This window comes from Carassius auratus, unplaced genomic scaffold, assembly GCF_003368295.1.
Source record: "Carassius auratus strain Wakin unplaced genomic scaffold, ASM336829v1 scaf_tig00217152, whole genome shotgun sequence".
Taxonomy (NCBI): domain Eukaryota; kingdom Metazoa; phylum Chordata; class Actinopteri; order Cypriniformes; family Cyprinidae; genus Carassius; species Carassius auratus.
Genome location: NW_020528918.1, coordinates 186,032 through 203,932, shown reverse-complemented (window position 1 = coordinate 203,932; position 17,901 = coordinate 186,032). Strand labels below are relative to the sequence as shown.

General features: G+C 39.4%; 1 protein-coding gene across 2 annotated transcripts in view; it reads right to left on the bottom strand.

Annotated features, from left to right (window-relative positions):
* Positions 1–17,901, bottom strand: part of dnah5 (dynein, axonemal, heavy chain 5) — a 179,193-nt gene that overhangs the window by 101,264 nt on the left and 60,028 nt on the right. For both annotated transcript variants that reach the window (XM_026264930.1, XM_026264931.1), the window contains 11 exons: positions 16,676–16,810; positions 16,414–16,521; positions 16,014–16,167; positions 15,743–15,889; positions 14,751–14,992; positions 12,066–12,242; positions 10,950–11,154; positions 9,982–10,124; positions 9,194–9,328; positions 3,824–3,946; positions 3,093–3,306 (listed from right to left, as the gene is read on the bottom strand). In XM_026264930.1, the coding sequence (XP_026120715.1) occupies positions 3,093–3,306; positions 3,824–3,946; positions 9,194–9,328; positions 9,982–10,124; positions 10,950–11,154; positions 12,066–12,242; positions 14,751–14,992; positions 15,743–15,889; positions 16,014–16,167; positions 16,414–16,521; positions 16,676–16,810 (1,783 nt within the window). The remainder of the gene's footprint in view (positions 1–3,092; positions 3,307–3,823; positions 3,947–9,193; positions 9,329–9,981; positions 10,125–10,949; positions 11,155–12,065; positions 12,243–14,750; positions 14,993–15,742; positions 15,890–16,013; positions 16,168–16,413; positions 16,522–16,675; positions 16,811–17,901) is intronic.

Here is a 17,901-nt window from a genome sequence, read left to right as displayed (position 1 = left end):
CCTCTGTCCAGGAATTTTATGCAACCCGTCTTACCCGCAAAGCCCTCTGCATCGCAGGTGATCACTCCCACCCATCACACAGCTTCTTCAGCCTGCTACTATCAGGGAGGAGACTGCGGAATCTCCAGGCCAGGACCAGCAGACTGAAACACAGCTTCGTCCACCAGGCTGTCAGGAAGCTGAACTCACTCCCGAACTTGCCCCACCTCCCCTCTTTTGCCCCAGGCACCATGAACTATGATCTATGAACTATGAACTATGAACCCCCCAGACCCCACTAATATACGATGACATGCACCAGTCACTTTGTGCAGCATTGGTCTGCTCACTACCTCATTCTCCATGGAACTGACATCATTCCACTACCTCATCAGTCAGTTAAATAAAATAACTGCTCTTGAGCTCTTTGTCACTTTAATCAGACTTAATAAGCTTTTGTTTTTGCACTAAAAATTATTTTATCTGCACTGTTGTTCACTTCATTGATTTGCACTCTATCTGCCTTTTGCCCTGCGCTGCTTAATTTAACTTTATTTTTAATTTTATTATATGTCTTTTTTAACATTCCCTTATTGTATAGTTGTATCTACATTTCATATTTTGATCTAGATTTTTAGGCTTTACTGTTAATGTTATCTGTGTGCACCGGGGGTCTGAGAGTAATGCAATTTAGATTCTCTGTATGTATGTAATGTACATGTGGAAGAATTGACAATAAAGCAGACTTAAACTTGAACATTTTATGCTAAATATTGAGAAATGTCCATTGTGCAAAAGTAGTACTCCAAATAAAGTGTAATTATTATTTGTATATTTATAAGTATATAGATTATTTTAGAGTGAACTAGTATGACAAATGTATTTTAATACAGTATATTATAGTGCTGCAACGACGCGTCAACTACAAAAATACGTAGACGTGCGTGAAATGCGTTGATGTGTCACACTGTTTACATCTCGCCTAATGGCATACTGGGAATGGAGAAAGTTTCATTCTATCACAAAAACAGAAACCACTGTTATCAAAAGTTTGGGAATACTTCAAACGGAGGCCAAATAAAATGGCCATTTGTTCCCTTTGAAAAACCGATATGGTGTACCACGGCAGCACAACTGCGATGCACGAGCACTTCAGAGGAAAACATCCTGGTGCTCTCCAGTGTTACAGTTTAACTGGTTACCATGTTATCTGGTGACCAACTTCCTGGTTCAGGTCTCTGCTGCAGATGTGATGGAACGACCGCACCAGATTCGGCGATTCTAAAAGTACAAACTGATGTGAAATTATTAAGTGTCCAATAAATGAAGACTTGCTCATTGCATGATTCTGATATTCTTGTAAAGATTACAAGTTATTGGTATGATCACCCGTAGCAGCTGAAGTAAGGATAAAATAAAAAAAGTAAGTCTGTGTTGGCGCGGGTTTCGAACATGCTTTAGGGGCCATTCACATATCGCGCCTAAAAATGCATGGAAAACGCTAGTCGGGCCGCTTTCTCCTTCTTTCCAAAGCGCTCGGGTAGTTGTGCTCCTGGGAGGTCTGCCGTTGCTAAGCAACCATGACATGCTCTCTCCATGAAGACGCGGAAATTTCAGCAAAGGATAAATGGATTTACAGCACTAAAAATTGCTTGCAGTAGCTCTGCTACTAAATTTATTTCAAAATGGCAATCCAAATACAGCTATGATTAGCAGTTCCTTCATCTTAGCTGAGCTTTCAACGTTGTTACGGGAAAGGATGAAGCTGATTGGTTAGTTCTTATTCCATGACCCGCGGTGCGCTTGCGGCATTCTGAAAAGTTGAGATGTTCCATTATGAGCGCGCATACCGCACGCCTACATTGGAAATAACAAACTTGAACGTGCAAAAGACGCGATATGTGGACGGCCCCTTAAAAGACAGCGCGCCGCGAGACAACAGTCACAGACCACCGAGCTACCCAGAATCAGCTCCAGATCTCTGGAAACCATGCTAAACCATAGCAGAACCCTGACTACATTTTTTGTTTTGTGATGCTAAAGAACATTTCATGACGTCTCAGACAACTGTACATTTGTGGCTACTGTGGTTTAATTATAAGCGCTATTGTAAACTCCTATTTACCATAGTAAAATAATTTTCTTTGCCTCTTTATTTTTGTATACTGTAAAAACTTCAACCACATTGGTTGATAATGAATAAAGGTTGAAATATTATATTAGAAGTTGTACTCATATTTTTTTGTAAAGTTATCCAAAGGATTCATTAGCTAATCAAAAAAGAACATTAGATTAATTATTTATTTTAATAAAAATAATCGTTAGAGTAGTCGACTAATCGAAAAAATAATCGTTAGATTAGTCGACAGAAAAAAATAATCGTTAGTTGCAACTCTAGTATATTACAATTTTACTAGGTTTTTGTTAACATTATGATAGTAAACACCATTGGCATAATATCAACATCAGTGATATTGAAGTAATGAATTAGATGACTTATTAATATTAACAACAGTAATGATAATAATCCCTTCTCTGCATTCTCTCTTGTAGCTAAGCTGTAACTGAGTGCCTCTATGATATATCATTAAAATGTAAGTTATTGGTAACTACCGGCTAGCTAGCTACACCTCATTGAGTGTGACATTGAATTGAATTGAATTGACATTGAATGCTGGATATTTTAATGTTCTCCATCATCATCCAGCTCGTTGTCACAAAGTAAGCTTGATAATATATCTTCCGTAGCTAAAACTGCTGTCTTCTCATGGTTGACCAACCAGGCTTACTTGTTGTGTCAGTCATTTTGATCCACGTGTTATCCACCAGCTTTACCCTCCATACATTTCTCAATGCCAAAGTGGTGAAAGTGTAGTTACCCCCTTTTGGCACCAACTGACTTGGTATTTTCAGTGTTAAGTCTTTTGGTTTCTGATGAATAACTCCAAAATTATTATGAATTCAATTGTCCTTTTTGGAGTACAATGAGATCATCGAGAGCTTTCATTTGATATTCCTCCATTTCAGCCAAAATATCACTTATGCACTTCTGGTTTTCACTCTTTGTCTGTTATTTCATGTTACTGCTACAATTTTGAGACCAAAATACTCACCAAAAATCTTGTCTATGGAGGCATTGGAAGGAAGACTACAGTTGAAAATAGAAAACTGTCTCTTCAGTCTCTGGGGGATGTCATTTCGTCCCCCTCCAGGATGAATCATAGCTGCCAAGAATTGGATATCCACAATGTTGGTGAACTCTCCTGGTTTCTCCAGGTTAAAGAAGCCATTTTGCTCCATAAGCTGCCGAACTATCTCATTGGTCACCTGTGAAGAAAGTAAATGGGCTCTGTTAACATTTTTTTTTTTTTTTTCAAACTTGGCGAATAGAGAGTACTGTTGAGAAATAGATGTTTTAGCACCAGTGCACTAAAAAAGGAATTATGCAAATCAAGTGTCTCGATTTATAATCACAATTTATTATATCATAATTTGATAAATGACTGCTGACATGTCTAAGAGAAAATTTACACAACTGTCTCCTTTAAACAAAATAATGTCAAGCCAAGCAATGCTGAATTTTGTGAATAATAAACTTCATTCCAATATAAAGGAGACCTATTTGCCTGTAACAGCACAGGTAGACCTTAAAATATATATTTTGGGTGGTTAGTGAATATAATACAGGTAAATCTAGAAACTGTTGAATTCACCTGTGCTTCTTGGGAATTAAACAACATAAAAAAAAAAATAAAAAAAAAATAAAACAATTAAATAAATAGTGTGTTACATCACGCATCTTAAAGAAACTATTAAGCAGCTTTTCTCATATGCAGTTTCTTACCTGGTCACCCCAATCGTTGATCACAGGCATATTGATGTCGTCAATAAAGATGGACATTTTTTTCCCTGCCGGAGGGCCGTAAGTGGTTCCCATTCTTTTATCTACATAACTCTCCACAGAACGCTAAAAAGTCCCAGCAACAGAAAGTCATAAACATGTAAATACACACAAACACATATAACAGCTACTTATTAATAAGGAAGCACAGATGAAATTTGTATCAATAACACAATAGTCAGTGATGAAGCAGGATATATGATGGAACCATTAGCCAGGCTAAATAACCCTTAACATCAGAGTCTAGGGATTGCTACCCAGACTGATGCTTTCAGTATTTTTTTTTTTTTTTTGTCTTACATTGCCCAAAAGATAACACTTTTTACATGTGTTTTACATGCAAATACACTATAATGCTGATAACGTATATACATTTCACACTACTGTCCCATATTACAGTAGACTAATGGTTAGAGAAGTTGGACTTATAACACAAGTGTCACTGGTTCGCGTGTCGGTACCAGCAGGGATTGTATGTGGGGGAGTAAATGAAACGTATTCTCATCCACCTTCGATAAAATGACTGGGCTTCCTTTGACAAAAGCACAAAAACACAACTGCTCCCTGGGTGCCATAGCAAATGGCTACCCACTGCTCCGGGTGTGTGTGTATGTGTGTGTCCACTACTCACTGTTGCGTGTGTGCACTTGGATGGGATAAATGCAGAGCACGAATTCCAGGACACCATGGGACACCATATTTGGCCACACGTTACATCACTCACTCACCAAAATATAGTAAATATATATATATATTTTTATTTTCAGTGTATGTTGAATTGGTGCTCAAGTAAAGCTTCTTATAGTCACAGTGTCTGGTCTGTGTTTCCCTGGGTGTCCACTAGTAGTCTCACTTTCCCATAGTCACCCCACTGCAGGCACCACATTTCCCACAAAGCCTTGTCCCTTCATCACTGTTAATTGCACTCAGCTAACTCCACTTTCATCGTTTTCACCTGTCTATGTAAACTGGTCTGTTTCTATCTGTTTGATGGAGTCCTTGTTTTCTGTCACCCGGCTTTCTCGTGTTCCCTTGTGTTTTTCTTGTTTCGGACTGATTTTGTGGTTATGATCTCTTGCCTGTTTTTTGGATTTTGATTTTGGATACCCCATTAAAATACTGCATGGTATACAATGATGAGGCACTTAAGGACCTTTTTAAAGCCTGCCATAATAACCCTGTGCCTGAGTGGGATATGAAGGAGCTGGAGATCCTGGATTTTGGGGGGTTCACCATGTACCTACAACATCGGTCTCAGAGGGATACCCCAGCCACACCTGTCTCTCCAGGTGTGATGGCCGACTCTAAACCTGTGTCTCCAGACAGGTCTCCAGAGTCGAGTCAGGTCCCCGTTGACCCTCCAGAGTAGAGTCAGTTTCCTGTGGTCCCTCCAGGGTCGAGTTTTTTTTCCTGTTGACCGTCCTGAGTCAGGTCAAGTCACCATTAACACTCATGAGTCAAGCACTACCACAGTTAGACCTCAGGGGTCAAGTCAAGTCACCAATGATATCCATGGGCAAGGTCAAGTCACCAGTGTTCTTCATGAGCAAAATCAAGCCACCGCTGATCTTCCTGAACCCAGTCAAATCACCACGGATCTACCAGAGCCTCTTCACGTCTCTGCTGAACTACCAGAGCCTCTTCACGTCTCTGCTGAACTTCCAGAGCCTCGTCACGTCTCAGCCAAACTTCCTGAGCGCTCGTCCTATCCTGTCATGGCCATGGAGGCCATCCAGGAACTCACCACCTGCCCTGTCATGGCCATGGACCATCTACCATCTCATCAGGGCCACGGAGGCCACCCTTAACCTGTTCATGTTCTCTATTTCAGGCTTACCTAACCAGACTTGCTCTCCTGTGCCATCGATCCCACAGTGGTGATCCTCTGCGCTGCCCTGGTGGGCTTCTGTCTCGACCACACGGCTGTGGTGGTCCTCTGCACCACCCTGGTGGGCTTCTGTCTCGAACGCACGACTGTGGTGTCTTCCGAGCCGCCCTGGTGGGCTACTGTCTCAACCGCATGGCTGTGGTGGTCCTCTGCGCCACCCTGGTGGGCTTCTGTCTCAACCGCACGGCTGTGGTGGTCTTCTGTACCGCCCTGGTGGGCTTCTTTCTCATCTGTGGTGGTTCTCTGTGCCGCCCTGGTGGGCTTCTATCTCGACCACACGGAGGTCCACCAGTCCACCTCCCTCCTGGTCTCTGTGTTCCTTGGTTTGTCCTTGTGTTCGATGGAGCATCTGGTAGCTGCTCCTTGGGGGGTGGGGGTGGGGGGGGGGGGGTAATGTCCCGGTGTCTGGTCTGTGTTTCCCTGGGTGTCCACTAGTGGTCTCACTTCCCCATAGTCACCCCACAGGCACTACATTTCCCACAAAGCCTTGTCCCTTCATCACTGTTAATTGCACACCTGTTAATTGCACTCAGCTGTCTCCACTTTGATCATTTTCACCTGTCTATATAAACCAGTCTGTTTCTATCTGTTTGATGGAGTCATTGTTTTCCGTCACCCAGCTTTCTCGTGTTCCCTTGTGTTTTTCTTGTTTCGGACTGATTTTGTGGTTATGACCTCTTGCCCGTTTTTTGGATTTTGATTTTGAATACCCAATTAAAATACAGCGATTGGATCTATTGTTTCCTGTGTGCATTCGTTACACTTATTAGAGTTGAAAATAGCTGTATTATAATTAGGGGCAGTGTTGCCATCTTAGTGACTTTGTCGCTTTTTCAAAAGCTGCATGTGCGCAAAGTTTCGTATTCTGGCTGCACACACACAAACACCTCTCTGTGTCTGTTTAGTGAGTAACAGAGTAGCAGCATTTTTAGTTTACATTTACAGTTAGTCATTTAGCTGACACTTTTATCCAAAGTGACTTACAAATGAGGATAATGGAAGCAATCAAAATCAACAAGAGTGCAATGATATAACATGTCTCAGTTAGCTTAACGCAGTACATGTAGAAAGGTTCATATCATATATATAAGACATGCGCTGTATTCAGTAATGCGGTATATCACAGAAATGAATTGCAAAGTATTGTTGTCATGGGCACATCTGAATACCATGAATAATTCTATATTACAAATTATTAATAATTTGAAATACATTTTAAGAATACTTTTCCCATCAACTGGTCAAAATGCAAAACACAATTTATGCTGCTTAAAAGAAACGTGTGCTCTGATGTAAACAAGCACGCATGAGAAGCACATAGGGGAACACGAGTTGCGCTGAATGAAAGCACATTCTCTCTCTGACACCAGATGGCGGTAAACTGCAGAAAATGCAGCCGTTACCCTGGAAACCCCATAAATAAAGCAGCTGCTACTTTCTAAATGTATTTAAGTAGCCATTCAAGTTTGTGGATTTGCTATTGTGTTCATGTAACCACAAGCAGTTCTGTCTTGGCAAGGTTGAGTTGAAGGTGATGGTCTGTTAGAGAAGCTGAGTAGGTATCGTCAGATTATCAGGATGGAATGAGAAATTTAGTTGAGTGTCATCAGCATAGCAATGATATGAAAAGTCATGTTTCTGCATGACATAACATTGTGATGACATGTAGACAGAGAAGAGAATTGGTCCAAGAACTGAGCCCTTGAAGGACCTATCTGATAGGTAAGACTCAAACCACTGGAGTGCGATTCCTGAGATGCCCTTTGCCAACAGGGCTGAAAGGAGGATCTGAAAGTTAACCATGTCAAAAGCAGCGGAGAGATCCAGCAAGATAAGTACTGACGATTCTCTCTTGCCAGTCTTAGGGCTTCAACAACTGAGATCAAAGCAGTCTCGGTTGAATGTTCACTTATGAAACCAGACTGGTTGCTGTCGAGGAGGTTGTTCTGTGTGAGAAAAGCAGAGACTTGGTTGAACACAGCTCATTCAATTGTTTTTGCAATGAAAGGTAGAAGGGAAACCTGTCTGTAGTTCTCTAAAAGAGATGGGTGTGTTTCTTAAGTAGAGGGGTCATACAAGCCTGTCTAAATGCTGAGGGAAAAAAAACACCAGTGTGAAGGGATGTGTTAATGATGCGAGTGTGTGCAGGTGTAACTGCAGGAAAAATGACTTGAAGGAGATTAGATGGGATGAGTTAAGAGACTTCTGCCTCAGAAAGTGAAGAGAAGGATGTGAAACAGTGTATGTTTGCTGGTAAGATGTGCTTGACCAATTGTGGTGTGGAAAACTGCACCGATGGTTTTAATTTTATTAATGAAGAATGAGTGAAGGTCATCAGCTGTCAGAGTTGATGAAGGAGAGGCAGGAGGAGGACAAAGGAGGGAGGAAAATGTTTTAAAGAGCATGGAGACTTAGAGGAATTGCTAATTTTGTTATGATAGTATCCCCTTTTAGCAGTGGAGACATTAGCAGAGAAGGAAGAGAGGATTGACTGATACACATTAAAGGGATAGTTCACAAAAAATGAAAATTCTGTCATCATTTATTCACCCTCATATCATTCCAAACCTGTAAGATGTTGCTTTCTTATGTTGAACATAAAAGAAGATATTTTGAAGATTGCTGTTGGTGGTTGCCATTGACTTAAATATTATTATTTCGAATACTATGTAAGAACTATTCCTTTAAGGTCAATAGGATTTTTTGATTTGCACCATACCCTTTCAGCAACCCTGAGCTTAGAACAATGTTCACGGAGAACATCAGACAGCAAAGCGGCAGAAGGGTTGGTATGGGCTGGTCTGGAAGTCAAGGGGCAGACAGTGTCTAAACAAGATGTAAGAGTGGAGCAGAAAGTATCAGTAGCCTTGTTAGCATTAAGAGATCATATCGGTTTAGGGCGAGGAAGCAGAGATGAAATCATAGCAGATAGCCGGGAAGGTGAGAGTTAGTGTAGGTTACATGGAAAGATGACATGATGGGGGTATGTGTTTTGTCAGGAACCATGTTGAGGTTAAGAGTGAGTCAGTGATCCGAGGTGTGCAGTGGAGTAGCCAGTACATGATCACTGGCGCATGTCATGTGAAAGAGGCAAGCAGAGTGTGGAAATCTGCAGCCTGAGGTTTATCTAGGTGGATTTTGAAGTCTCCAAGCATAACTAACTTTTTTCATATTGCTGAGAAAAAATAAAAAGTTATGCTATTGTAAAAATATGAGACCTACTGTCTTTGTACTAAAATGTAGTTCCTAGCATCACAACTTTACTTCGTTAGTCCACAAATATTAAATTAATATTTAATCATAAATGCATTACAAGCATATATGTGCATACTTCATTGACAGTGTTACCCAAATACCTGCTGATGAAGGACAAATATAGCAAAATACTGAACATGTTTTGGGGAAAAAACACTCTCTTTATGTACCTGAAACATAAGAGGTGTGGTGGCAGAAGAGAAATTGAGACTCTTGGCAGTGTGGGACTCAGGGTCATATTTGGACACGCAGCCTTTGATGATGACAGTTTTGGCAGTGCCCTGCTCTCCTATCAAAAGCACAGCCTGAAACACATGAAGAAAATGTAAGTAGACTCTACTTTATCAAAATACACAAAATAATAAATGTGTCAGTGCTCTGACAGCAAAGGTTAACTTTAAAAGAATAACTTCAAAAATAAATTTAAGTTATTCTTAGCAAGCCATTCCCTGGTCCACATTTCCAAAAGGGTGACCTTGCATCTCTCAAGTAAAAACTAGCTGTAACTCATATTCAGAATGTTGTGTTGCATATCACTCAAGCCAGCTGATGTCAATTAGCAGTATTGCTGCAAATCTGGTTCGTAAATTGCTTGATGCTCCAATTTTTAATGTTTAATGTTAAACAAAGGCAAAGTTGAATGTAACAGCAGAAAGGGACAATAATCTATGCATAATGGATACATTATGGACCTTTTCCAAATAAAGTTTTATAATTTATTTTGAAGACTTGAAATTGAAATGCACAAAACAGTGGACTACAACTATGAATCGGTTTATGGTGCACAGCTGTCTCACAGAAAACAAAATATAAAAAAGGTGTTGATTAATTTATGACAGAATTTTCATTAATAATTGAGTAAAATGGCGAAATCCCTCAAAAGAAAATCACAGTCAGTTGCATGTAATCTTGCAAAAAACTGTACAAATAATCACACAGAACTTTTAATGGCACTCACCTTGCCCTGCTTTGCAATGGTCTGAATGAGAAAGTCAGTGCGAACATTGTCTACATTCGGCACCAGTATGGAGCCATACTCTGGTGTGGAGTCAGGTGGGTAAATATACTCTTCTACTCTGGTATTCCAATGAACCCAGTGGCCTGCAAAATAAACAATAGCTAAATTGTTTGTCATTATCAGCACTCTAAATAGAGCATCACGCAAGCACTTTATTAAAATTCTAGAAAGCCAATGTGTTCTGTAATTAAATAGGGTTATTAGCTCTGGTTCTGACCCACAAGTGGGGTCTTTGGCATGAAAATGTGGGCCGGGAAAGTTTATCTTATTTAAACATGAATGCTGCCAATTAGGGGTCTATTTGAAGAGCAAAGTGTTCAATATTTTGCAATAAAATTTCTAAATGACCTTGTGAAAAACAGAGACTTTTGGATCTAAGCTATTCTGTTTTATGCTTTAGCTGTGAAAACAACAAGTCAGCGCGAAATATACTCATATTGTGGCCCTCCAAAAATCCCCAACAAAGACAGAATCAGTTTTAAACAAAACTTTGAGTGTCAGATTTGTCTTGAGGCAGACTACAGATTCAGTATTCTCCATAAGCCTGCAAATTCGCCTCTCTATACACATAAATGTCAGAGAAATTCTGTAGCCTGCAGCTTGAATTGTACTGACAGATGGGATTAATTTCCTTGCATGTTTCTGTACAGAAGAAAAACTGTTAATTAGTGTTTCGTTGTCATTTACCCTGTCATAGGAAAAACAACATATTTTTCAATTTATAGATACATTTTTTTTTCAATTAGATCAAAGTTTCTATCTTGATTAGTACACCTAATTACAATTTACCTAATTACTTTAGATACATGGAGGAGTTGTAGAAAACAGAACCATAATTGACCAAGATATAGCAAAAATATAGCAAATATAACACTGGGGAGAAGGAGATGTGCAAGTATATTAGATACCATCATTAGTGACGTAAAAGTCAAACATAGTGTCCTCGCTGTGGGGAGGGATGTTGGGAAGGTCAAGGTGAATGCTATCATGGTGACGGAGCCATCTCTCTAACTTAATTCGATCATCCAGCTCCAGTAGGGCTCCCACACTCCACATTAGAGCAAAGACATACAGACGTTCCATGTGCTCACGAGACAGCTCCCCTCCCTGCTCCTGATGGGTTACAATATCAAAGACATCATCAAAAGTATATCAGAGCACACATGCCTGATCATTTATTTATATCCAAACCAAAAATAAATTGTGCAAACTACAATAATACATTTGGCAAGTGTGTTGTAAGCTACTTCAAATGCGAGAAGGCTAGCCAATCATAATGTTCAATGTCATTTAATTATACATATCACACTTGTAATAAATAAAAGCCTATTTATTTCTAAAGGTCAAACAGAACGTGCATGTAACACTAAATTGTGACATATGAAGCTTTGGCTAACATTTTAAGTAGATTTAAGGAGCCTTTGTATAATGTGCTCATAATCTCATAACTAACTGCTTTACGAATGTCAGGTTTAGGGATAATTCATGACATTTACTGGGAACAATAAATCATATTAAAAAAATTTATATGAACAATGTAATCATATTCATCAAGACTTTCAGATAAGGGGAAAATCTGTAAGGGACGAATATTAAAACTGGTCAGGAATTCATTATATTCATATCTGTAGACTGTTTTAAGCTCTTTTTTTTGCTTATATCATATAATATAATAAGTTGACATCTGATTTTTTTCAGTTGATCAAAAAGCATTCAATGTCAGTTTGATGAAACCACTGTCAAGATAAGTAAAATAATGAAATAGTATTATTGTGAAATAGTATTATTTAACAGCTTATAGTAGTTAGGAGCATAAAGAGTCTGGGGTTAGATAAAAAAAATATTATAGGATGTAGTGCCAAAACAGCAGTCTGCTAATTGGCAACCCCTGGTATAAAGTGTATGTACTAATCACTACAGCTCTGTTCTTTAATGACAAAAAATCTAAGTTTAAAACCCTTATTTTTAATTTACAAAACAGAAGGCAGTCTTTCATGGTTGCAAAATCTTGGTTAAATCGCAACCTTGGGCTGAATGAGTCCTTGCAGCATGTTTATGCACTGCATGATGATGAAGGCCTCCAGCATGTCCATTTTATACTGCAAAGATTGAATGCTGAACCGAAACAGCCCGGGAAAGGAGGAAGAGAAGAGCTCCCTCAGGACCACTCCTTCCTGAGGGGAACGGTTCTTCAGCCAACCCTGAGAGCACACACACAAACACACAAATGAAAAACCTGTTGGGAAGAACACACAGAGAGTGGAAGACAGAAGTCCACAAAAAGAAATTAAATTAAGTATCTTTTAGAACTCAAAAATAGTTTGTCCTTCTTCTCTGTCTTTCTCTGGCTCTCCCTCATTTACTCTTCTTTCATTAAATAGTTTAAAGGGGGGGTGAAATGTTCGTTTTCACTCAATATCCTGTTAATCTTGAGTACCTATAGAGTAGTACTGCATCCTTCATAACTCCAAAAGGTCTTTAGTTTTATCATATTCATTTTTCCCAGAAAAAAACACGACCGGCTGGAGGCGTGACGTGTGGGCGGAGCTAAAGAATCACGAGCGCCAGTAGGCTTTTGCGTTGAGAGCGTTTGGAAGCTGTGACACCGTGAGGACAAAACCAACCAAAACAAACCCTGGCTAACAGTCAGATTCAGCGTATATTTATGATCCAGAGGCTGAAATTTAACAAGAGCAGCATCAGCAACAACGTCTCTCTGTGGTATGTACTGAAACTGTATATATTTGCTTAGCGGTTTTGGAAAATGACAAAGTTCTACTTTGTCGTCTTTTTTTTTTTTTTTTTTTTTTAAGCTGTACATGTGGAAAGTGCAGTTTGATGACAACATCGCATGTTGTTTACTTGATGTGCTTCCACGCCGATAGCCAAGTTAATAACACAGAGATATTTGAAGCAGTTTCTCACCGCATGCGGTTCCAACACACGATCGTGACCCTTTTTCGTTGGGACTGCATTATCCTTAAGAAATAAATGATGTGCAAATCCGGCGTCAAACTGGACCTTGTTTGTAAAACAAGCATCTTCGAAATGCAGGGGAACAAACACAAACACTTGCACAACTCCGTTGATGCTCTGTAAAAATAAACTCCATCCACTGGTCCCTTAATGCTGTTTATCTTTTGGTAATCTGTGCAGGGTTGTCTTGCCCTGGCAACCAAAAACACACTTCTTTTGTGACATATCGCGACGCTCTCGCTCTGATCAGTGAAGTCTGTTGTGCTCTCAGTGCTGTGCTATACTGGAGCGCACGCTCTTCCGGCAGACGTGCCCTCAGGACCCATATAAGGAAATTCCGCTCCATCTAACGTCACACAGAGCCATACTCGAAAAAACTTTCCGAAACTTGTGACAAACCTGAAGGAGTATTTTTGGAACAGAAATACTCCTTCAAACGTACAACTTAATTTTTGAAACTTTGTCCATGTTTAGCATGGGAATCCAACTCGGTAACACTTTAGAATAAGGTTCCATTAGTTAATGTTAGTTAACTACTTTCGTTAACATGAACTAAGCAAGAACAATCCTTCTACAGCATTTATAAGTCTTAGTTCATGTTAATTTCAACATTTACTAATGCATTATTTAAATCAAAAGTTGTGCTTGTTAACATTAGTTAATGCACTGTGAATTACCCTGAACTAACAATGAATAACTGTATTTTCATTAACTAACATTAACGAAGATGAATAAATACAGTAATAAATGTATTATTCATTGTTTGTTCATGTAAATTAATACATTAACTAACATTAACTAATGGAACCTTATTCTAAAGTGTTACCTCCAACTCTTTAACAGTGTAAAAAACTCAGTATGCATGAAATAGCATTTGACCCCCCCTTTAACACTTTGAAGTCTCTTGTAAAGACAGAGTGAAATGCCTTTGTTATTTTAGACTCCATTAATTCAGAGTGGAGAAAAATAAATAACTAGCATAACCACTGGTTACTTCGTGGTTCTGTGGATGCCTTTCTTTACTTCAATATTCAATGATGAACTGCCTTTAACTGTCATTTTGCATTATTGACACTGTTTTTCCTAATGAATGTTGTTTAGTTGCTTTGACACAATGTATTTTGTTTAAAGCACTATATAAATAAAGGTGACTTGACTTGACTTGAATAGTTTTTTTTTTTGTTTTGATTACTTAAATTCAGTCCATTAAGATGGCCAGTATGTGCAGTAACAGCACTTAAAATTTTTAATCTTTAGTGTACCGCCACTTTTTCTTGTGCACCAGCACTTTTTTCAGTGTCATTGTCCGTGAGCAGCTGAAGCCCTGTTTCCAGGGTATGAAATTGCATTTTTCAGTGATTCAATCACAAGCTATCAGCCAAGATTCATTTATCATTTCCATTTGGTAAATATGCATTTTGAATGTGAAAACAGCAGTGATTTTTCATCCTAATGTAATTTACATTTAAATTAGCTGACTATCTGATCTATACTTTTTTATGTATACTACAATGTGATAAGGCTAATTTTAGATTATATTATATTGAATTATATGCATATTATTAAAGATAATATAATAAACGATTCATATGATAATACAATATGGGGTGGGGGTCCCTCAAGAGGGTACTGGCAAATTTGTTCCCCATTTCAAGCACAAGCTTAAATTATCTAAACATACAATAAACATAAAATAAAATAAAAAAGGACGATTAAGTACTGGTTCCACCCACCTCCAAAATAGGGCTCCAGTTAAGAACAGAGGAGCTCATAAACACCATTCCGTTACGGGACACTGTGGCTGGGGAGGCGTTATCAATGTTGTGTGGCTCAAACACAATCTTGCAATTGGGGGCCATGGGGATGCGGTCACCATTGGCCAGTGTCAGTGTGCGGTTATCATCCAGGACTGAGTTTAGGTTTTCAATCCATATAGCATCAACTGGCCCATCAAGGACAATCCATATGTGTTCCCCTATATACAAAAATTAAGTACAAATGAAAAATGAAACAGATACAGGTACACAATCATAATGATGTGGCTTCCATCAGTCATTTTGATCAATGATAGACAAATGATACCTCATGGCTGATTGCTTTGACGATTAATGTCTAAAGGTCTGTTTGACGTCTTAACTTGTTAATTGATTTAAAATACCCAGTTGATAGGCTTCAGTGTGTTTTACACATTTAAAGGAACCATTCTCTTTCATATGTTATACATCTTACAGCCTTTTATGTAAAGGGAGGGCAAAGAATGCCTGTTTGAGAGGTTTTTCAACCACTTTGGAAACCATCAGCTTTCTTACTCAACTAACAGGACCAATGTGCCTCAGCCATGAGGGGCTCTGCTGACGTACATTACAACACTTACTCCCTTAAAAATAAAAGTGTTTTTTCACATTTCAGACCAGACTTGCCAAGTCTACTTAATAATTTGAATGTTCACTGATTTATACTTTTAAGGTTACTTTGATAAAGTGCACTCCACTCATATTGGCATTCTTGGTAAAAATGAGCAAAGGTTGCTGCGAAAATAAATCTGCATGGTTTATTCTTTTGATCCTTCATTACAAAAAAAAAAAAAAATCATAACCTATCATTGAATAAAACAATGGAAAGTGTGTTTGTTTTAGAGCTGAAAAAAAGTGTCATGCATATTTTTCTCTTTTTTTTTCTTTTTTCTTTTCTTTCTTTCTTTCTTTTATTTTAACAGACAATCCACCTTTCTTTGCTCTGAGTGTTTTCCTCCAAAGAGTGGAAAAGATTCCATCAGTCCAGTCATTGGTTGCTACATCAAGTCGACCAAACATTTGAGGTGCAGTTATAGCTTTAGGGTTCATGCGCATCTCTCTGTGAGGCTGGCCACAATCTAGACATGAATTTACAGTCAAAATCACACATTAATTAAAAACATGTAATATTTACATTACCTATTATATATTGATGGTAAAATCATGGCCAACTGGTGTTTGTGCCTAATGTCTAATTCTCACCAGTCATTGCCTTCATCAGGGTTTGAATGCATGTTGTTTTTCCTGCTCCGCTGGGTCCTAGTGCCATCATTCCATGACGAACTCTTTGAGTCTCGTATAGCTGAATGACCTTTAACCTCCATGGTGGGTGATTGATTAGACCAGACTCAGTTACCTAGTAAAAAAATAAAGAGATAAAAAATAAATAAATATAAATATGAATATATATATATATATATATATATATATATATATATATATATATATATATATATATATATATATATATATATATATATATATATATATATATATATATATATACACACACAAATGATAAATGTTCCCTTTGTGTAATTTTGGTTTAAGTTCTAATGATCAATCAAATAAAAGTTTCATGTTTTTTTTTTTTTTTTTCAACCTGCTTGTCTATGGCTGACTCCAGACCAGGGTATCCAGCTTTATCCAGCTGAATTCCAGGGAAAAGATCCTCAATCAAACTCAAGAACAATGGCTCATCCTCATCAATCTTAAATGACAGAGACACATTTCACTGTTAAGATTTCTGATACTGATATAAGAAAGTTCCTATCATCAAACAAACAGCAACATTGAGGTATGACTGTTTGGTCCATTGGTTGCTGATATGTGAAATATGTCTGTATGCGTGCTGGCACTCTTACCAGTTTGGACAGGTTCATATCTCGCAAAACTCTCATGACAATAGTAGACTCTGTATCATTAGGGTTGGCCCGTTTTGCTGCTCCAAGTGTGCGCAAGACGGACAAAATATTGCGAAGACCGAAGTCATAGTGGACCTAAGAGAGAATTTTTTTAAACTCAGTTCAAGTTCAGCAATAAAAAAATATTAAAAACCACTATAGTTCTATGGCCTTAAATGCACTAATGACCTATTATTGCTGAAAATTGTGGAAAATGGAAAATAATACATGATATATTTTTACACATGCACTTGAAGGCTCTGAAGTGCTTAAACCCTAATAATTTTGGCTTGCAACTAACTGTAAGTCATAGAGAAATAAATATTGGTCAAAAGGTAGTGTTCAATTTGGGGACACATCGGCATGGACCCTCTCCTTGAACTGTCACCTTATCGTGTTGGAGAGGTTTGAGTACCCGAATGATCCTGGGAGCTATGTTGCCTGGTAGGGTCTCCCAAGGCAAACAGGTCCTTAGTGACGGGCCAGATTAAAGACCAGTTCACAAACCCCCTTTATGTTGACAAATACAGCAAGGACCGAGACATTGCCCGGCATGGCGCAGCCGGGGCCCCACCCTAGAGCCCGGGGCTTGTATGCGAGTGCCTGGTGGCCGGGCCTCCCCCCATGGGGTCCAGCCGGGCTCAGCCCGAAGGAGTGACGTGGGTTCGTCCTCCTGTGGGCTCACCACCTGCAGGAGGGAGCGTAAGGGGTCGGTGCATAGTGGATCGGGCGGCAGTCGAAGGCGAGACCCCCGACAACCCGATCTCTGGACACGGAATCTGGCTTTAGGGACGTGGAATGTCACCTCGTTGGCGGGGAAGGAGCCTGAGCTTGTGCGGGAGGTTGAGAGGTACCGACTAGAGATAGTTGGGCTCACCTCCATGCACAGCTTGGGCTCTGGAACCACACTTCTTGAGAGAGGCTGGACTCTCTACCACTCTGGAGTTGCCCATGGTGAGAGGCCGAGGGCTGGAGTGGGTTTGCTTATAGCAGCCATGTGTTGGAGTTCACCCCGGTGAACGTGAGGGTCGCTTCCCTGCACCTTTTAGTCGGGGATAGGTCTCTCACTGTCATTTGTGCCTATGGGCCGAATGGCAGTGCGGACTACCCGGCCCTCTTGGAGTCTCTGGGAGGGGTGCTGGAAAGTGCTCCGACTGGAGACTCCATCGTTCTACTGGGGGACTTCA